The sequence below is a fragment of the Camelus bactrianus genome, chromosome 6, assembly GCF_048773025.1.
Source record: "Camelus bactrianus isolate YW-2024 breed Bactrian camel chromosome 6, ASM4877302v1, whole genome shotgun sequence".
Lineage (NCBI taxonomy): Eukaryota > Metazoa > Chordata > Mammalia > Artiodactyla > Camelidae > Camelus > Camelus bactrianus.
The window spans coordinates 56,110,728-56,129,870 of record NC_133544.1 but is presented as its reverse complement, the minus strand read 5'-3'; the positions used below and the strand labels follow the sequence as shown (position 1 = coordinate 56,129,870).

Below are 19,143 nucleotides of genomic sequence, written 5' to 3'. Positions count from 1 at the left end.
GAATTAATGGATTGGATGATGTTTAAGCAGTGAGAGAAGTGGAGAGGATGTGGGTCAGGGTTAGGTAGAAAGTAGGTAAGAATGGAGGGGATTGGTTAGAAAGAAATGGACAGATCAGACATGTCAACAGCTCCCATTTCTTTTTGATGCTCCCTCTTGTCTAGTCAGAAATCTCATTACCAATGTCTAGTTTGTCTTCCCTGGTCTCCACTGAAACTACTCATGTCCTTGGGAATAGCACAGGAAGGTCTGCTGCCCCACAGCTGGCAGAAGTGGGACCAAGACTTCAATGTTTTGGAGGGTGTAGAAACTCGCAGAAAGCTTCTCTGTCCGTGTGGGGAGTGGGCCTGAAGCTCCAGGGCTGTTCTAGGGGTTTGTGAAACCAGGGAATGTGAACATTACAAGTCATATTCACATGGAAAAGAAGGGTCAGGTGTTATTAGGACTCAGTGACTATGGGGCATGTGCTGAAGAAGGAGAAAACTTTGTCTTTTATATAACTGTTGTAATTATGGGACTCTACTTAAAGGGAAACATTAAATTATTCTCACTGGAAAAATTCAAACCATATAAAAGAGCATAAAATTAAAATTAAAAGCCTTACCCCCTCTTGGATAACCAGCAGAAACAGTTGGTACTGTATCTTTTTGGGCCTTTTTATACATTTGAAATATTTTTCACTCATATTGTACATACTGTTCAATGATTTTTTTTGTGTAAATATATCTGAGACATCCTTCTGTCAGTGCATGAAGATCTATTGCACGTTTTAGCTGCTCCTTAATATTTTATTGTGTGGATGTGCCACAATTTTCCTAATCACTCCCATGATGCTGGCTCTTTAAGCTGCCTCCTTATTTATACTTTGCAAATAATACTGCAGTGAGTGTTCAAGTCATTTTAACACCAGTTGAGAGTCTCAGCCTTGTCCCATTACTGTCTGTCTATAATAGCAGCAACTCAGGGTCCCCATATAATGAAATTCTGTCATGTTCTCGGGGAAGGCTGTTGCTCTAGGCCCTAAAAAGTGAGTCAGGTTCATGTTTGTGTGTGCATGGAGCTTTGAATCCATGTTTATAGGAGTAGCTTTTAAAGCCCACCTTCCAGAACCTCTTTCATTTTAGAAGTGATCCCTGCAATTTGAGGTGACTACCACAAGATGGCACAGAAGCCCCAAAATCCTGCAGACTGCTTCTAGTCTCGGTGCCCTTGAAGGGTCTGAAACTTTTTCCTTATTCGTTATAGTGTCATTATTCCAAAGGACTTACAAAAACAAACTGGATTAAACTAATAATGTGGCTGTCTAACAATATCCAATACAGATGTTTTTATGCATTTGTCATTTATATTTGGATATTCATGTTATAGCCCATTTTTATTAAATAGCTTTCATTTTGAGTATAAGAAAAACAATATACTTCTCACAGTTTTTAGCCATACGAAAACTTCCCCAGATACTCAGCTGGTTCTCTTTAGCCTGCCCTTCTGTCTCCACCTCTGCTGCATTTTTCATTGCTTGAAGTTAAGAGATGACAGGCTCTCTGTCTTCCTACTTCCTGGTGCCCACCTCTCCCTGCCTACCCTTCTCTGCTGAGATGATAGGCAGCCCTGGCCCAAGAAAGTTGAGCATCACAAAACTAGCAGCTATCACATGCCTGTTCTCTTCAGCTAGTGGGAGACTGCTAGTCAGACTTCAAAAGCCTGAGCTGTGTGAGTTTGGCCGTCACCCTCCTCAGCCTTGCTGTACAGAGCTGGTGGCCTCGTAGGAGCTCTGAAATTCCATTTGCTTGTCCCCATTGATTTCTATCAGTTTAAGGTGAGTAGCTGAGAGTTTAGTAGGGAGCAGCATTTCTTCTCTTTGAGGAATTTGAAATACTCAACTCCCAGCCTTGAGTTACTTCCTTTGGTAGCTTGTGGATGGAAATTGTAGCAGGAATTTGTAGCACACAGGCATTTCGAGGTTGATACGTGGGGACAGGAGGCTCATTTTGGACATGTGAAAATCCTGGACCACATTCCTTTGCTCATATAACTAATTCTGTGCACTTAGGAGGCAGTGTTGTCTTCCCTTATCAGTTAAAAAAGATCCCTGAATTGTTCAAAGCACCTGGGAATGTACTTTTGCCTGACTTCCTTTAAGGACTCTTGGGTCATAATACCCAGCAGTTCTCATCCTTTTGAAAATTGTTGGTGCCCAGACGTTGATTTATTACTTTATTTATTCTTTTTCTTTAGGAGGTAATGACTGTTTTAAAGTACAATGCCAGGGAAACACTGGATTTATTAAGCACTTCCTATTTAGGGTGGTGGTGTGCTAAGCACTGAAGAGGGTTACAGCCTGCTCTGCACTTTGAGGGTTCATGCACAGACCAAAGGACACTGTGTGTGGACAAGAGCCAGTGTGTGACCTAACTCACATAAGCCAGGGCACCATCACCCACCACCTGTCTCCCTGTGTAGACCCATGCACTGATCTTACTTATCTACTGTGTTATGTGGCATTTTGGAATCTTGAAACAATTCACCTGGTATAAATGATATTAAGGTAAAAAGTTTCAGGCCTGAAACAGATCTTCACTTTAGCTACAAAAATGCTTGTCATAACTACTGAAGGTTGTTGTGAAGATGGAGTAAACTTGTATGTGAGGATGCTTTGGTCATTTTGGGGGAGTCATGCACACCTATCTTGAAGACCTGAGAACATGTGGTGTGAGAAGCTCGGGTGCTCCTATTGAAGCCCACCTACCCTCCCCACGTGATTGCCCTGTGACTGTCACCTACTCGAGGGATGGCTTTTGTCTTTTCAATGTCCCTCTAACACTTCTCCTTGCACATACATAATAGATACCAAACATATCTGCTAAATGAATGAATGAGCATTTGTAAAATGTACAACCCTTACAGTAGCAAATTATAATTAATATTATAGATCATCACACAATAACTGAGAAGATCTGCAAGTTAAGGTATTTCCTCTCCAATTTCCAAATCAAAATGGACTCTGGTCACAGAACTTTCAGGGTATAGGTGACAAGAAAATCTCCTATAGAGGGAAAAAATAGGAATGTTCTTTTATGTTTTCAGGATGTAATTCGTCCCCTTTGGCAGAAAGCACAAGGAAAATAAAAAGGTTAACTTAGATATGAGAAAGGTTTAAAAATGCCACAGGTTCATGTTACTATTTCAAAAGCTGAAGACTGTATGACTAGACAGGATGTTAATGACTTGACATTACAACATTTATTAAATTTATTTTCAAAGCAGTTTGGTTCCCCCTCTCCAATGCATGAAGCTTGTGGGAGTTGGAATAGATCTGCCCCAGGCTGCCAAACAAATTTTTAATGGAACTGGAGTCCTTCAGGGATTGTCCTAAATCCACATAATATTCTTAGGTCTTGGTGTTTGCACTGGGACCTGTATATTAGCAGATGTACGTGTGAATAATATACTTATATCTATCCATCACCTTCGTGACTCACATCTGTAGGGGCTGCTGCACATCAATTATTCCACCGCAGGGAGTAGAGAGATATTTGGGCCAGGATTGACCTCTTTTTCAATTAGGGCCTCAAAACAGTGTATTCTGGAAGTCAAGTGGTCCCTTTAGACAGAACCCCTGAGAATCCATTTGGCCTAATGTGGCCATGCTGGGAAATCAATGTGATTACCTGTCCCAGGTGTGAGGGCAGCATCCATAGAAGCAAATGGAAACTTGGTTGCTAAGAGGCACCATCATATTCAGGATCTCTCCCATGTCTCTAATCCTTGCATAAGATATTAGCAAGTCTATCAGAAGAGAATGCCAGCCTTAGTAAAACACATTTACCTTCCACCAAAACAAATGCAACTGTTTCTTTGAAAAATATTGTTACTTGTTTGAGGAGCTAAATTCACTTTCAAATCTTGGAAATGTTTTTCTTATCTGAAGTTTCAGGAAAAAAGTCTTCTCAGGAAGAACAATGATTTTTGTCTTTATATCTTCGTGTCTCTTTTTTTTTTTTTTAAGAAAACAAAGTTGTTATAATCCCTATCTTTTTCTTGATAGACTTGGAACTTCTCAAGAGTACATGGTACTTTTAATTTTTCTAAGCTTCTGATATTATACCTGGAGATGTGTTGTATGTTGTCATAATGAATAAATCAATGACAAATACAGCCACTTCACTTTGTTGGGGAGATATATAATTGTGGTGGTGGCTGACCATTTATTTAATTATGTGGTAAGTACCATATGATGAGAGGGTAAAGTTAAATTGATGATTTGGGCTATCTCAGCCAGGGTACAGTTTACATGGCAATTACACTGGGATCATCTAAGTGTAATTGGCAAGTAATTTTGTAAGTGAAGGAACATGACAGCTCATTTACATCATGTTCAGTGAGTAAAATTTGGGGACATTTATCAACCACTTCCAAGCAAAGAGTGATTGCACCAGTTTCTCCCAAAATGCTATAGGCAGTTTGAAAGCTGCTTGGAAGGTTTTTGGTATGAATCTTCATACTTTTGCTCCCTGAACATGTATTAGATGTGTGCTGTGTGTCAGGCACTGTCCTAGGCGTTGAGGACACAAACACAAGTGGAAAGTTAAATTCTACTCTCAGAGAACTCATGGGTAGGAGGCAGACCCATCATCAGTAGTTACACCACAGTGTCACAAGTGGACGCTCCAGTTCTGCACAAGTATTGTTGATACTGAGGAGGGGAAACCTGGAGGATAAAAGATTGTGAGGGAAAACTTGCTGGAAAGGGTGACACTTGAGATAAATTTTGAAGGATGAGCAGGGCTTAGCTAGGGGAAGGGAAAAAGGACTTTCCAGGCAGAGGGGCCAGCAGGACCGGAGTCTTAGATGAGCAAGATGGCTGGTGTGAGCTGGGAACTTTAAGTAGTCCAGACACATTTCACGGCAGGCATGGGGCCCAGGAAGCAGCCTGGGCTGGGGTCTAAGAGGGCTCTGAAGGTCATGCTGGAGGCTGGACCTTATCCTGCAACCTAGGGAAGCCGCTGGAGGCTTTTAACAAGACGAGTATCTTTCTCAGAGTTGTTTTGTAGAAAGACTATTCTGCGTAATAAAGTGTTTGTATTGAGCTATTACGATATGTCAGCCTCTGTTCTACAGGTATCAAGGCATTCCATCCTCACAGCCACCCCATGAAGTAGGCACTAACATTATCCCCCTTTTACAGATAAGCATACTGAGTACACAGAGATTGCCCGAAGTTACACAGGAGGTGATGGGGCCAGGATTTGAACCCAGGCTTGTCCAGGGCCAGAGCCCATGCTTATCACCAGCACTCCACACTGTGTCATGGCCCCCTTGATAAAATCAGCTGCACCTCCCTGCTTTTAAGATGCACACCACCCACCCCCTGCCCCACCACTGGACTGTGAGCTCTGTGAGGTCAGGGACTATATTCATTTTTTTTCCCCAGTTTTTTCCACCATATTGAGGTATACAAATAGTAAAATACACTAATCTTAATTGCACAATGCAATACTTTCTAGCATATGTATACACCATGCAATCACAACCTAGATCAAGACAGTGGAAATTTCCATCACCCCATAAGGCCTCCTGTTATGTCGCTTGCTCAGTCTCAACTTGTCACACATTACCTTTTCCCCCAGCCCCCAACCTGAAGGTAGCTGCTATTCTGGTGCCTCTCTCCACCTCTTAGTTCTGCCTTCTCTTGAACCACATGACTGTATTCATCTTGTTCACAGCCACATCCTGCAAGCTTGGGACAGTGCCTGCCCCTTCACAGGCACACCACAAATAGGAAAAAATGTAATTTTGAGAGGGTTATGCCTGGAGGCTGTTGAAGTCAACCTGGCAAGAGATGATGGTGCAGACCTGAATCTAAAGCAGCGTTAGTCAATATGGAGAGGTGAGGATGGAGCAGTAAATTGGCAGGGCTTGGTGATTGATTGGACATGTGGATTTTGTTGGCGTATTCTCACAGTATTTCTGATCTCCAACTCCTACACGGGAGAGATGACTTGGCAAAAGAACTTTGAAGCCGAGGAAAGCTAGTGCTGCTCCTCACAGAGCTCTCAAATTCCTGAGAAGAAATACTGCGGACTCAGGATGAGAAGTTAGAAGAAACTTCCCTGGAGAGCGTTAAAAATAGAATGAACACATCTGCCGGGGATGGTTGAGGGACAGAGCTGCCCTAGGGTAGATGAATGGTTAGATGGCCTTTGGGATTCTTCCCCCTTTGAAAGTTTTCTGGTTTGGAATAAATAAAAATTCTCCTGAGCCACCTATCCTTAACTGTCTGGCTTAGGATAAAATCAAAGTGTCCAAGGACTAGAAAATATTGACTCCAAATGCCTGCATCGTAGAAGAGGAGACAGCAACCAGAAGGGTTAGATGACTTTTCCAAGGACACACACCTGGGGCAAAAGGGAGACCCAGGTCATTGGCCTCTCAGTCTGAGCCCCTCTTCCCAAATTCTCAGAGAGCAGCATCTGTGTTCTGGCGCCCTCAGGGCAAGCCTGTGCTAGGTGGTGACACAAAACAAAGAGAACCTGGTATCTGCACCTGGGAAATCCAGAGAGCCTCAACAAGGGGTGCCGCTTGTCACCTAAAAATGCCATAAAGTACCATTTATTACACAGAACAGTTGGAAAATAGAGAAAATGAATTTAAAGTCCATAATGAATTTCCTTTAGCCCCACTCATTACCAGGCACTGCTTCAATGCTTTACAATTATTATTCTAATTCTTAGAATAACTTAGAAGTTAAATATTGTTATTTTCATTTTATGTTTCAGAAAGTTAAAGCCCTGAGAACTCATTCCATGAGACCAGACTACCTACAAGCCCTACCCTGCACAAACAGTGTTACTATTTTGTTGCATTTCCCAGTCTTCTCTTTTGACACACTGGGACTATTTGTTTACATAGCTAATTTTTTTAATTGAAATGTAGTCAGTTTACAATATTGTGTTTTTTGTATCAATGTAGTGATTCAGTTATATTATATATATATATTCCTTTTCATATTTGTTTTCATTATAGGTTATTACAAGATATCGAATATAGTTCCCCATGCTCTACCATAGGACCTTGTTGTTTATCTATTTTATATGTAGTAGTTAGTATCTGCAAATCTCAAACTACCAATTTATCCCTTCACACACCCTTCCCCCCTTGGTAACCATAATATTTTCTTTTCTATGTCTGTGATTCTGTTTCTGTTTTGTGAATAAGTTTGTTTGTGTCTTTTGTTTGTTTGTTTGTTTGTTTTTAGATTCCACATATAAGTGATATTGTATTTTTCTTTCTCTCTCTGGCTTACCCCACTTAATATGATAATATCTAGGTCCATCCATGTTGTTGCGAATGGCATGATTTTATTCTTTTTTATGGCTAAGTAGTATTCCATTGTATAACTATACCACATCTTCTTTATCGAGTCATCTGTCAATGGACTTTAGGTTGTTTCCATATCTTGGCTACTGTAAATAGTTACATAGCTATAATTTTTTCATAGATACATTTTTGAACTTCATTTTTTTGGCTTGTAATGTGTTCAGTGTATTTTTCATGTGATTTCCTAGTCCTCGTTTTAATGGCTGTATAATGTCTCAACAAGCTTTTAGGATGTTCTTAAACAAAGGAATGTTTACTTATAAAAAACATTTCAAATTTTGGCACCTATAGCATTTGGAAGTTATATTCTCTATCTTGAGGACCATCTGACCATCCTCTGTGGATGGCAATGGGAAGAGCAGGAGAGAAGCTACCAGGCTCTGCACAGGGAATCAAGGCTTTTTTCCCCACCAACAGCCCCTCTGAGAACCAGGATGGTACTGGGCACGGCTGAGAGTGGAGCCTGGGCGGAAATGGCCTGAGGCATGTAGTGGGTGACTTTTCAGGCCTCTGCTTTTCTGACTGAACACACATTCTTCCTCCTGCCCTTGTGAAAAAGCAAGTTTTCATTTTCTTAGGCTAGTAAAAATCTTTTGTGTGAAGAAAAAGTGTCATCAAATGTCTTATTCATCAGTATATATACCATCTCTTTAAAATGACAGTGGGAGTAAAAGTTCATCAGTTCAATATGTCTTTCACATTTGGAGACTCCTGACTAATAAACCTCTGGTATTTATCATCAGAACAGCCAAAGAACTGAATTCTGGCACATGCTGTTCTCACGCACTGAGAAAAACTTTAAAAAGACAGAAGATTTTCTCCATTTTTTCCTCTTCCATTCATTTAGAAGAAAAAACATATCTTTTTTTAATTAAAAAAAAATGAGCATGCAGAAACATCTGGCCTCCATTACCATAGCAGCCTCCTAAATGGCCCCCTTGTCTGTCCTTTTAAAATCAGCTCTACACAACAGCCAGAATGATGTTTCTAGAACACAGAACTGTATCAGTCACTCTCCCATGTTGTTGGCATCTTCTTCCATGACTCTGTTATGGCTCTTGGAGTTAAATACCATGTGTAGCCACAGTTCCCACCTCCCCTGCTTCCACCCTGTCCCAGCCACACCAAGCTGCTTGTGGCTCCCCACTTCCTGCTACAGTAAAGGGCATCTCCAGGCCCACATACAAATCAGTCCTTTCTCCCCAAGCTCCCTGCCAGGCTCTGCAGAACCTGGCTCCCAGCTTAGCTCCCGCAGCACCTATCCAGCACTTATCCCACTCATACAGAATATAGCCCACCATCTTATTTTTATTTGGCCTGCATGATACTTCAACTTTTAAAAAATTGAATGTCATTGGGCTGGGCATATCACTGTTCAGTTTGTTTAAAGCCCCCACCACTCCTTATTATACATCATACCCCAAGTGCAAATTTATTCTGTGCTGGGTCCTCTAAGGCTACTTGCTTTATATCTCTTCTACCCAACAGACTACAAACTGTGTGTGTGGGAATTGTTAACTTTTGTATCTATATGCCTGGCAGACACTGCTCAATAAATATCTATTATATTAATTTATGCTTTAAAAAAACTAAAATTATGTCATGGAAGATGCAGTAACTCCTTTTGGCCTCTCTGTTCACAAACATCATAAAATTCATGGACCTCAATGGACCTGGCCCACACTAACAATATTCCATGGGTGTGACTGAAAGTCTGTGTTCATGATATGATTCTGCTAAAACTGAAACCTTTTGGATCCTTAAGTCTTTGAAGGTGATTATGGTCTTTCCCATTATTTCCTGTACCAGGGAATCCATATCTATTCTTTTGATCCTTCATGAGAAATTATTCTTCACATTTGTCACAGTTTTGTCCATCAAGGCATACATTTCCTTGGTTTCGTTTCATATCCACATGATCTTCATACTCCCATCAAACTGGGATCTCCAGAAATTTGAATGGAATAGGATTAGATGTAGTATTTTATCTGCTTTGTAAGGTCTGATTATGATCAGCGTATAATCAGCATGCTTACATGAATTTGTATCCTGCTGAGAAGTAATGCACCCATACCTGTACCTGCCAGTAAGATGAGAATTTGTAGTAATGGGAATACCCATTGGTCAACATCTGATGTATCATCTTTTTGATAATCTAGCCCTTTGTCTCAGTCAGTGTATTTTTTGTTGCTGTAATTCTTCTCTTCTAGATTTTCAGTTACATGCTGCTTTAAAGACACTAAAAGAGATGTGGTGTCTCACAGGTCCCAGATTACTCATATTTATGGAATTTCACATAATCATCAGTGATGTAGGACTGTGGTACCTGCCTATGGCAATATTGTTCCCGTAAATTAAATCTCCAGAGAATGCTCTGCATTTTCAGGGCGCACTATGTATGTCACAAAGGGACTATATACCACAACGCATTGCTGAGGAAACGTGTTTAGTAGCACAAGAATGGAAGTGTGACCAAGTATCAAGTTTAACCAAAAAAAAAGAAAGGAAGAAAGGAAAGAAAACCCTTTTCCTAAACGTTCTTCCCCAGAGAAGAGGTGGAGACAGAATGGGGAGAGCTTATTACAGAATCCTTCAGTGGCCAGAAATTTCATTGATTATTTTGTTAACGTGCCTGCTTGCCTGCTTTCTCAGAGGCCTTTTGTGAACTCCTTACTTGATATTATTAATGGTTAATGGATACACCTGAAAATCAAAAATATTGTGCCATTTGGGTAATAGTTAACATTAAATGGTTCCTTTCTATAGCACCAAGCGTATCAGCTTATCTTTTTCATAATAATGAAGGCCTCATCTTTTCCGGTGTCCTAACCAAGTGCTTCCACATCATGTTCAGGCAGAACCAGATCCAGCTGCATCTATTCTATTACTGGCTTCAAGTACGTCAAATTTCCAACCTACTCACAGGTCCTTAGGTTCTCTTTTGCTCTGAGACATAAGTCTGATACATCTCTTTGGAAGCTCATGATTGCCAACCACTCAGCACAAGTCCGTTGTAAGTAAACAGAGAAGCAAAGAGAGCTCTAGACTAAATTTACAGTTATGAGGAAATCTCTAGCATAAATTTCTTCCTAAATAGTGGCCCTCTTGGGTGCTTTTTTCTGTGTCCCTTCTCCCTGAAACACACACACGTACCTCAGTCTGCATGGTATTGCTTCAGAGTTGAGGACTTCCACTACAGTGGCAAAAAGTAAACACAGCCATGTTTTGGCTGTAAAATAATAATTACTTAATTTTTCATAGATGTATCATTTGAATTGATCAAAGGAATCAGGCTTCCGATACATTGTTATACTTTATTTTATTCAACCAAATACCTGTAGCTGAAAGAAGCCAGTGCAAGAAATAGTGAACAACCTTTGGGGAAACCTAATGAGTCTCTTGCTGGCATCTTTTGCTGCAACTTTACTGTTTCTTAAGTCTCTGGTCAGATGAAATGTTTCATCATTTTGGAGTCAATTTTTTTTAACATTTTTTATTGAGTTATAGTCATTTTACAATGTTGTGTCAAATTCCAGTGTAGAGCACAATTTTTTGGTTATACATTAACTTACATATATTCATTGTCACATTTTTTTTTTGCTGTGAGCTACCACAAGATCTTGTATGTATTTCCCTGTGCTATACAGTATAATCCTGTTTATCTATTCTGCATATGCCTGTCAGTATCTATAAATTTTGAAATCCCAGTCTGTCCCTTCCCACCCCCTGCCCCCTTGGCAACCACAAGTTTGTATTCTATGTCTATGAGTCTGTTTCTGTTTTGTATTTATGTTCTTTTTTTTTCTTTTTTTTTAAGATTCCACATATAAGCGATCTCATGGTATTTTTCTTCCTCTTTCTGGCTTACTTCACTTAGAATGACATTCTCCAGGGACATCCATGTTGCTACAAATGGCGTAATGTTGTCATTTTTATGAGTGAGTAGTATTCCACTGTATAAATATACCACATCTTCTTTATCCAGTCATCTGTTAATGGACATTTAGGCTGTTTCCATATCTTGGCTATTGTAAATAGTGCTGCTGTGAACATTGGGGTGCAGGTGTAATCCTGAAGTAGGATTCCTTCTGGATATATGCCCAGGAGCGGGATTCCTGGGTCATATGGTAAGTCTATTCCTAGTCTTTTGAGGAATCTCCATACTGTTTTCCACAGTGACTGCACCAAACTGCATTTCCACCAGCAGTGTAGGAGTGTTCCCTTTTCTCCACAGCCTCTCCAGCATTTCTCATTTGTGGATTTTTGAATGATGGCCATTCTGACTGGTGTGAGGTGATACCTCATTGTAGTTTTGATTTGCATTTCTCTGATAATTAGTGATATTGAGCATTTTTCATGTGCCTATTGATCATTTGTATGCCTTCCTTGAAGAATTGCTTGTTTAGGTCTTCTGCCCATTTTTGGATTGGGTTGTTTGTTTTTTTCTTATTAAGTCATATGAGCTGCTTATATATTCTGGAGATCAAACCTTTGTCAGTTTCATCATTTGCAAAACTTTTCTCCCATTCCGTAGGTTGTCGTTTTGTTTTACTTCTGTTTTCCTTTGCTGTGCAGAAGCTTGTAAGTTTAATTAGGTCCCATTTGTTTATTCTTGCTTTTATTTCTATTGCTTGAGTAGACTGCCCCAGGAGAACATTTTTTGAGATGTATGTCAGATAATGTTTTGCCTATATTTTCTTCTAGGAGGTTTATTGTATCTTGTCTTATGTTTAAGTCTTTGATCCATTTTGAGTTTATTTTTGTGTATGGTGTAAAGGAGTGTTCTAGCTTCATTGCTTTACATGCTGCTGTCCAGTTTTCCCAACACCATTTGCTTAAGAGACTGTCTTTATTCCATTGTATATTCTTGCCTCCTGGAGTCAATTCTTTTAGTCAAAGTTCTTATCTTTCTACTTCCAGGTCTGATCTATCTGTCTCTATCTCCTTCATTTTCAGCTTATTTTGACTGTTCTGTTTTTTAATTCTGAACTTTAAAAAGACTCCCTTTCTTCACTAAGAAAAAGACCACTGAACATCCAAGATGACTCAGGCTGCAATTCCTTCTCTCTGTAACATGTGCAGGTGCCCTTTGATGCCAGGGGCCATGCTTTATACCCATTAATTTGCTATTACCTGGTTCAGTGTATAGAGCAGGCACAATACATGGTTTCTGAATGAATGAAGGAAAGAAGGAAAGAATGAAAGAATGGAATAATGAACACTTGGTTTCACAATTTATGGTTGTTTAACCTCTTTCATCCAAATTACATTCCAACTGGGATTGTATCATCTCAAACTTCTATCAAATATTCTTAATACTAAGCTCAGTGTGCTGCATACAGCTATTACTCAATGAGTATACTGTATATTTTGGAGCCCTATTAAAGAGAAGCTGAAATGTGGCACATAGTCTTTAAAAAACCATGCTTTTTCAAATTAGTCAAGGAATGGCTTTTCACTCTGAAGACTAACCATTGATTCAACAGATTGGTTACTATGATTACTCTACATTGAACTTCCTGTGATTGGAGCACCTTATAACATTCCAGAAATGGAAAAATCTTTGGAAAACCATCCGTGTTTCTTGAAATATTTAAGTGGAAACCTTCCACTCAGAGAGCACTATTGATCCAATTCAACAGATATCTACTATTCCTGCAAACATTTATTGAACACCTTGTATGTGACAGGAGTTGGAAATAAATGTGAAGCTGGCAATTCTTTCAAATTGCTTATAATTTGGTAGCCAAGTATTGGAATAAGGCAGAATATAGTATGATAAATTCTACAATAGGAACAGGTATAAGGAGCAGCGGTAGCAAAGAGAAGGGAGTAATTCACCCTATGTAAGGTATTAGGGAAGGCTCCCTGAAAGACATCTGAGTTGGCATTCAGGCATAAAGCCATAGCAGCAGTTTTTGTCTTTTGAATGACTATCATGAGTGAAAAATGCCCCTGATGTACTCGATGTATTCATTTCTGAAGAAGTGTTGCATTGTAAGGAGTAAACTTTTAAAAATCAAACATTTGAGAAGTATTTGACTCCTCAGTACAGCACTTGAATCCACCTCAATACTCTGTGGTTTGTGTGATAGCTGAGAAACAGCTGAATCAGACCCCTCTATATTAATGGATTTCTTGTATGCACATAAGGCTAATATAATTTATGTTGCCAATTTTTTTATGGTTTCATAAATAGTACGGTCACTAACATTTCTAAAAAATGAAGAAAAGAGCACACATGTGCTGGTAGAAATTCAGTGTATTTGATAGAACACTGCTACTCCTGATATAGCCTTCAGGATGTGACTTTTCATAAAAACCTAATGAATTTCTAGATTTGTCAGCTGTTTCCAAACAGATGCACTCTGCTAATCTAATGGAAACATTTTGAGCCCAGATCCCAAATATCAATAGCTTTTAGTATTGCAAATTAGTTTGTCTATTGGGTAAATTGGACTGTGTGGCTCTTGATAAAAAAGGTAGCAAGTAATTTTGTGTGGATGTTTTATGTTTAACTGCGTTGCCAGGGTTTGATGCTCATATTTTTCCTTGCAGAGTTTTAAGTTGAATGTCGACAGTCATTGTGCTCTCAAGGAAGCTGTGGAGGAGGAAGGACACCAACTTCTCGAGCTTATTGCATCTCACAAAGCAGGTAAATCCTCCTGAAATATTGCAAGTCTTTATGTCTCCAGACTATTAAGAATGAAGAAGCATTGCTGTAAATTACTGCATGTATTCACTTCCTTATGTATTATTAATATTTACATTATCAGATTGACCTTCAAGATTTATAAATGTTTCATATACCGCATACAATGCTGTGATACTTATAAGATGAAATACTGCCTCCAAATGGTCTGTTCATTTTATTTTGGGCTTGCTGTTCGCCTGAGTTTCAATTGAAATCACATTCCTGAAAACTTCACATTGACATGCTTTTTGATGTAGGTGCTCTGGAAATAACATTAAGATAATGAATGAGAATTGTGCATATAGTTACAATGCATATGCATCAGGGTACTTATAGATACCATTACAGATATAAGGCAGGCAGTCTAGAGATATCTGATTATGGCCCTGCCAGTTCACACACATGAACATTGTGCATATTCTTTGCTGGTCATTGCATTAGCAGATTTTGGACTTAAACCAGTTCTGACCCCGGTATTAATATATTTATGAAGAACAGATTATAAATAAAAAATAGTTTTGTCATTTGGTTATACTTATCCTGGTAGAAAAGACCATAAGAGGGGATGAATTATAGTTTGGCACTTGTTTTGAGCTTAGCACAGCTAAATAAGAAAAAAGCAACATTAATTGGATATGCTAATGCTAGAGACTGCTGCTTAAATCTGGCCCATTTACTGTATTTCTGGTCGAATTAACTTCACCTATTTCCATACATTTTCTGATCATGACAAAGTCCCCATCCACATACACACAAGGCCTTTTATCTGAAATGTGAAGCTGTAGGGTTAATAATTTTGACAAGTTGTTATTTTTTGTTCCATATACACTTTTAAAATCAATATTTAAATCTAAGTCGATTCCAAACACGCATCTATGTGGTTATCCCATTTCTGTGTCCTTATGCCTTTTGTCAAGTCAAAAATCCCCAGTTTCTATGCCGAGCTGCAGGAGAGGGTAATGGTCATTTAAAATTATGTTTATTGTTTGAAAGATCCATCTGATTTGCTAAATGAGAAAGAACAGTGGGTAAAAAATGCAGTCAGGTCCCTAACTTGTGCTCTCCCCTCCTCTTGGAGAAGGACTGAAGGACATGCTGCGGATGATTGCAAGTCAATGGAAGGAGCTGCAGAAGCAAATCAAACGGCAACACAGCTGGATTCTCAGGGCCCTGGATACCATCAAAGCCGAGATTCTGGCTACTGATGTGTCTGTGGAGGGTGAGGAAGGGACTGGAAGCCCCAAGGTAAGTGGCTTGAAGTTTGCCTTATTTCCTCTTATTTCTGTCTTCTTTTGAACTAGGCACCACTGAAGTTTTCTTTCCACCCCTAAGGCTTTTCGTTTCTACTGGGTAAACTTTATATATCTCTCTCTATATAGGCATGTATAAACAAAATGAAGTGGCTTAGCTTAAAACAATAAAGAGTAAAAAAGCCTACAACTTTCAAGTTTTCCAGAAAGAGGTCTTTTTGTGAAAAGTGGCAGAGTAGGAGGGGGACAGTACTTTAGGGGTAGGAGAAAGGCGGCCGTAAAACATTTAGTAAACAAAACGTAAAGCATCTTTAACATGAATAATCAGAATGGTTTTAAATTGTTTTGTTGCAACTATAAATCACTATAATCAGTGCAATCACTCAGCTCTGACATCCATTAGCCGCTTGGTTACAGCAAATTAACAAAGAAGAGAGAAAGTGATTCATTATCTCATTCCTATTAATGACTATCAGATGCATTGCCTAATTAGGGGATGGTCATTGTAGTGGGAAGAAGGTCATATGCTTTGCTACAAATCTTTTTGCTCTGAGTGTAAGTTCTCCATAATGGTGCATGCACCGAATACAACAAGTACTTTAAAAATGAATATCGACATGTTGTGGTTATCTACTTTAGATTTACAAAATAATCCATGAAGCATATGCAGTGAAACTTTAAATGAGGCACCTTTTAATACAATGCGCCACTGTTTTAAAGGTATCTGTGGGCTCATGATGTGGAAGATAATTTTATTAATTTGATATTTTCATGTAATCTCTCTTTTCTTTTGTATTTGTTCTTTTATGAAAGTTACTGCAGAAAACCAGTCTCATAATAGACTCAGCATGGAAACGTACTATAACATAGTGGAAACAAATCTAAGAGTTCATGGCTTCTATTCCTGGCATGGACAAAGTAATTAAATCATCAGCAAGTGGCATTTATTCAGCTTCCATGTGGACTGGCATTGGGCTGAATGTAGACAAAGCCAGTTATACAAATCCTTTGCCCTCAGAGCCTCACATTCTTAAGTGCTAGCAAGGAGAAACCCAACCTGCCCTGCAGTGGGGAGGCCGTGCAGCCAGGGAGAAGCTCAGGCAATTTATAGCTTTGGAATCTCAAACAACAACCTTTAACTTATTTGTTGGAAACAGAGGATGGAAGGATGAGCTCAGTTCCACTTAAAGAAGGGTCTGTGGAGGAGGTCCCATTTCAGGAAATACTTGCAGGAAGGAAGAGAGGTGACTTGGCACATGAGCACATATTTTAGGAAGTGACGTGATGAAAGGATCAAAGCTGGAATTAATCAAATGGAGTGGGGAGTGGATTCAGCAGACTTCTCAGGGCAGAAGGGAGCTCTTTCAGGGTGCAGGCTGCAGGGAGAAGTTGACTGAACTAATGCTTTGGCTGGGGTGGAGGCCAGTGATGATAAGAACACAACTAAAAACTTCATTGTGTTGTATTTATTTAACAAAAGTATACTGAGTGCTTACTTTGTCAAAGCTCTCCTGTATTCTACATGCCAGACACCATTCTACAGCACTTCTGTGTATTCCCTCATTTTATTGTCACAACAAACCATATAAACCTTATGAAGAAGGCAGTCTTGTTATAATTCCCAATGAAGACAATGGAGGCACAGAGAAGTTAAGTAACTTGCCTAAGATCACACAGGCAGTAGGCAGCAGAACTAGGATTTGAATCTGAGCCCTTTGGTCCCAGAGCCCATTTTCAACACGGCCTAGAGCACTGCCTCCTGCTGGCACTGCTCAGGGTGGGGTTTGGTAATGAACAATTAGCCTCGGTACCTGTCTCATGGAGCTGATGGTAAAGTGGGGTGACAGATTAAATCTAATAACCATGCTTTTATAGACCATGATGCACTGTGAAAGAAAAGAAAAGGGAGCAACCCGAGGTTGGGCTGAGAGAAGTGACTTCGATCAGGGCATCAAGGAGCACTTCTCTGAGAGGGCAGCATTCTGTGAGCAGGCCAGTCAGCCGAGGGAGGCAGAGTGTGCAAGGGAAGCTTAGTGGCTATGCGGGGGAGGAGAGAGTTGGGGAGTGAGCAGGGAAATGACATAATTGATTTGCGGCATAAAAACCTGTTGTTGGCTTTGGTGTGGAGCATGGGGACAGTGAGTGGGGTGGGTTGGGGTGAGGGTGGGGAGGCCCCACAGTGGAACTTAAGAGCTGGTGCAGTCACCTACATTAATAAAAGACCTATGTTCAAAATCAGTGGCTCTATTCACTGGGGCCAATTTGAGTTGGACACTTTAAAACTAGGTCATTTTGTTGGGAGATACTGAGCTGAAGTAAAGAAGATAACTAAACCCAATGAGGAGAAAGTATTATACAAGCAGAGACAATGTCAGTATTTCTCAAAAGGGGACCACCTTCCCAGGCCTCACCTCAAATAGATCAGAGTCTCCTGGGCCGGGTGGGTAAGGGGCAGAATCTACATTCCACAAGCTCCTGAAAAACCCCTGTTAGCCTGGAAAAAGGCCCTTTTCTTGCAGGGCTATATGATCCTCACAGAACCAGGATTCTCATCCAGCGTGAAAGAATGTCTGTCTTATTGTTACTTGTAATAGCAAACAATTGGTATCAACTGAAGTGTTTAAAACAGGTGCTTTTTAATTAAATTATGCTTCATCTTATCCTAATGAAAGGTTACATAACCATTAAAAATAATGTTTTTAGAAGAGAATTTTTAAACATTGAAAGAGATCTGTATGCAATTACATATTTTAAAATATCTTTGAATTTTCCAAATCTCTATGATGAGTAAGAGTTATTTTAATTAGAAAAATAAAGAATATATGTAAAATGCAGGAATTCAAAAGTAATTTAGAAGGTAAAATATGTGACATTGATCTGGAGGGACTTGAGCTATGAATTTAAATATTAGGAGGAAAAATAAATACATCTGATTCTTAATGATTTGGGTACCTCAATTCTAATCAAAGAACAATGACAAAAACTCTATTTGAATCATCTCCAAAGTTAAAATGTCTTTATCAAGTCATATCATTTATAAAGAACAACCTCGGTGTTCTTCAGGTGGATGGTATTTCTATTCCAAAGCATTTTGTGCCACACTATGGGCATAGTGTAGCACCATTTTGTGGGCGTCTCCAGATGTGCCACTCGAAGGAGTTGTGAGCATTTAAGACTTTGATGAGGCACAGCCAGCCACACCCCAGGCCTTCCGCCTCCCAACTAGTTCTCTCTTCCCTAGTCTGGGCTGAATTTTCTATGGACAAATCCATGGTCAAAGGTGAAGGTAAAATCAACTTAAGACAAAAAATACATTTCCAAACCTAAGCTTAGGAAACTATGGAGAAATCAGATTGGTTATTCCTGCTGCCTGAGTCCCTTGGGCAAACACAAAGAGTAATAGGAGAGGCTCAACCTCTGAAGTCAGACTGTCTGAGTTCAACTCCTGACACTTACTAGCAATGTGTCCTTCAGAAAATTACTTAACCTCTCTGTGCCTCATGTTCCTCATTTGTAAGATGGAGGCAATACTAACATCCACCTCAAGGGACTGTGATACAGATTAAAGAGTTGACGTATCTAAAGTGCTTAAGACAATTCCTGGCACATAGTAAGTCTTAGATAAGGGAAATGTACAAGACTTTGAATTCTAGTGGTGGAGATACAAATAATTATAATAATAGAATCTGATAAATACTCTGGCAGAGATAGGTACAAAGTTCTGTGAATACACAGAGAAGGATATAGCTAATCCTAAGTGCAGGTATCAAGGAAAGACTTCCAGGGGAGTTGACGTTTTAAATGAGGGGTAGAGGAAAGATT

At 39.6% G+C, this 19,143-nt stretch overlaps 1 protein-coding gene across 6 annotated transcripts in view; it reads left to right on the top strand.

Moving 5' to 3' along the window:
• Positions 1–19,143, top strand: part of AKAP6 (A-kinase anchoring protein 6) — a 563,915-nt gene that overhangs the window by 283,550 nt on the left and 261,222 nt on the right. For 5 of the 6 annotated variants that reach the window (XR_006727664.2, XR_012507556.1, XR_012507555.1 and 2 more), the window contains 2 exons: positions 13,936–14,032; positions 15,150–15,316. Coding sequence is in view for 3 of the 6 variants with exons in the window: in XM_010962996.3 (XP_010961298.1) it covers positions 13,936–14,032; positions 15,150–15,316 (264 nt within the window). In the remaining 3 variants the exon portion in view is untranslated. The remainder of the gene's footprint in view (positions 1–13,935; positions 14,033–15,149; positions 15,317–19,143) is intronic. The other variant, XM_045522643.2, reaches the window with a different exon arrangement.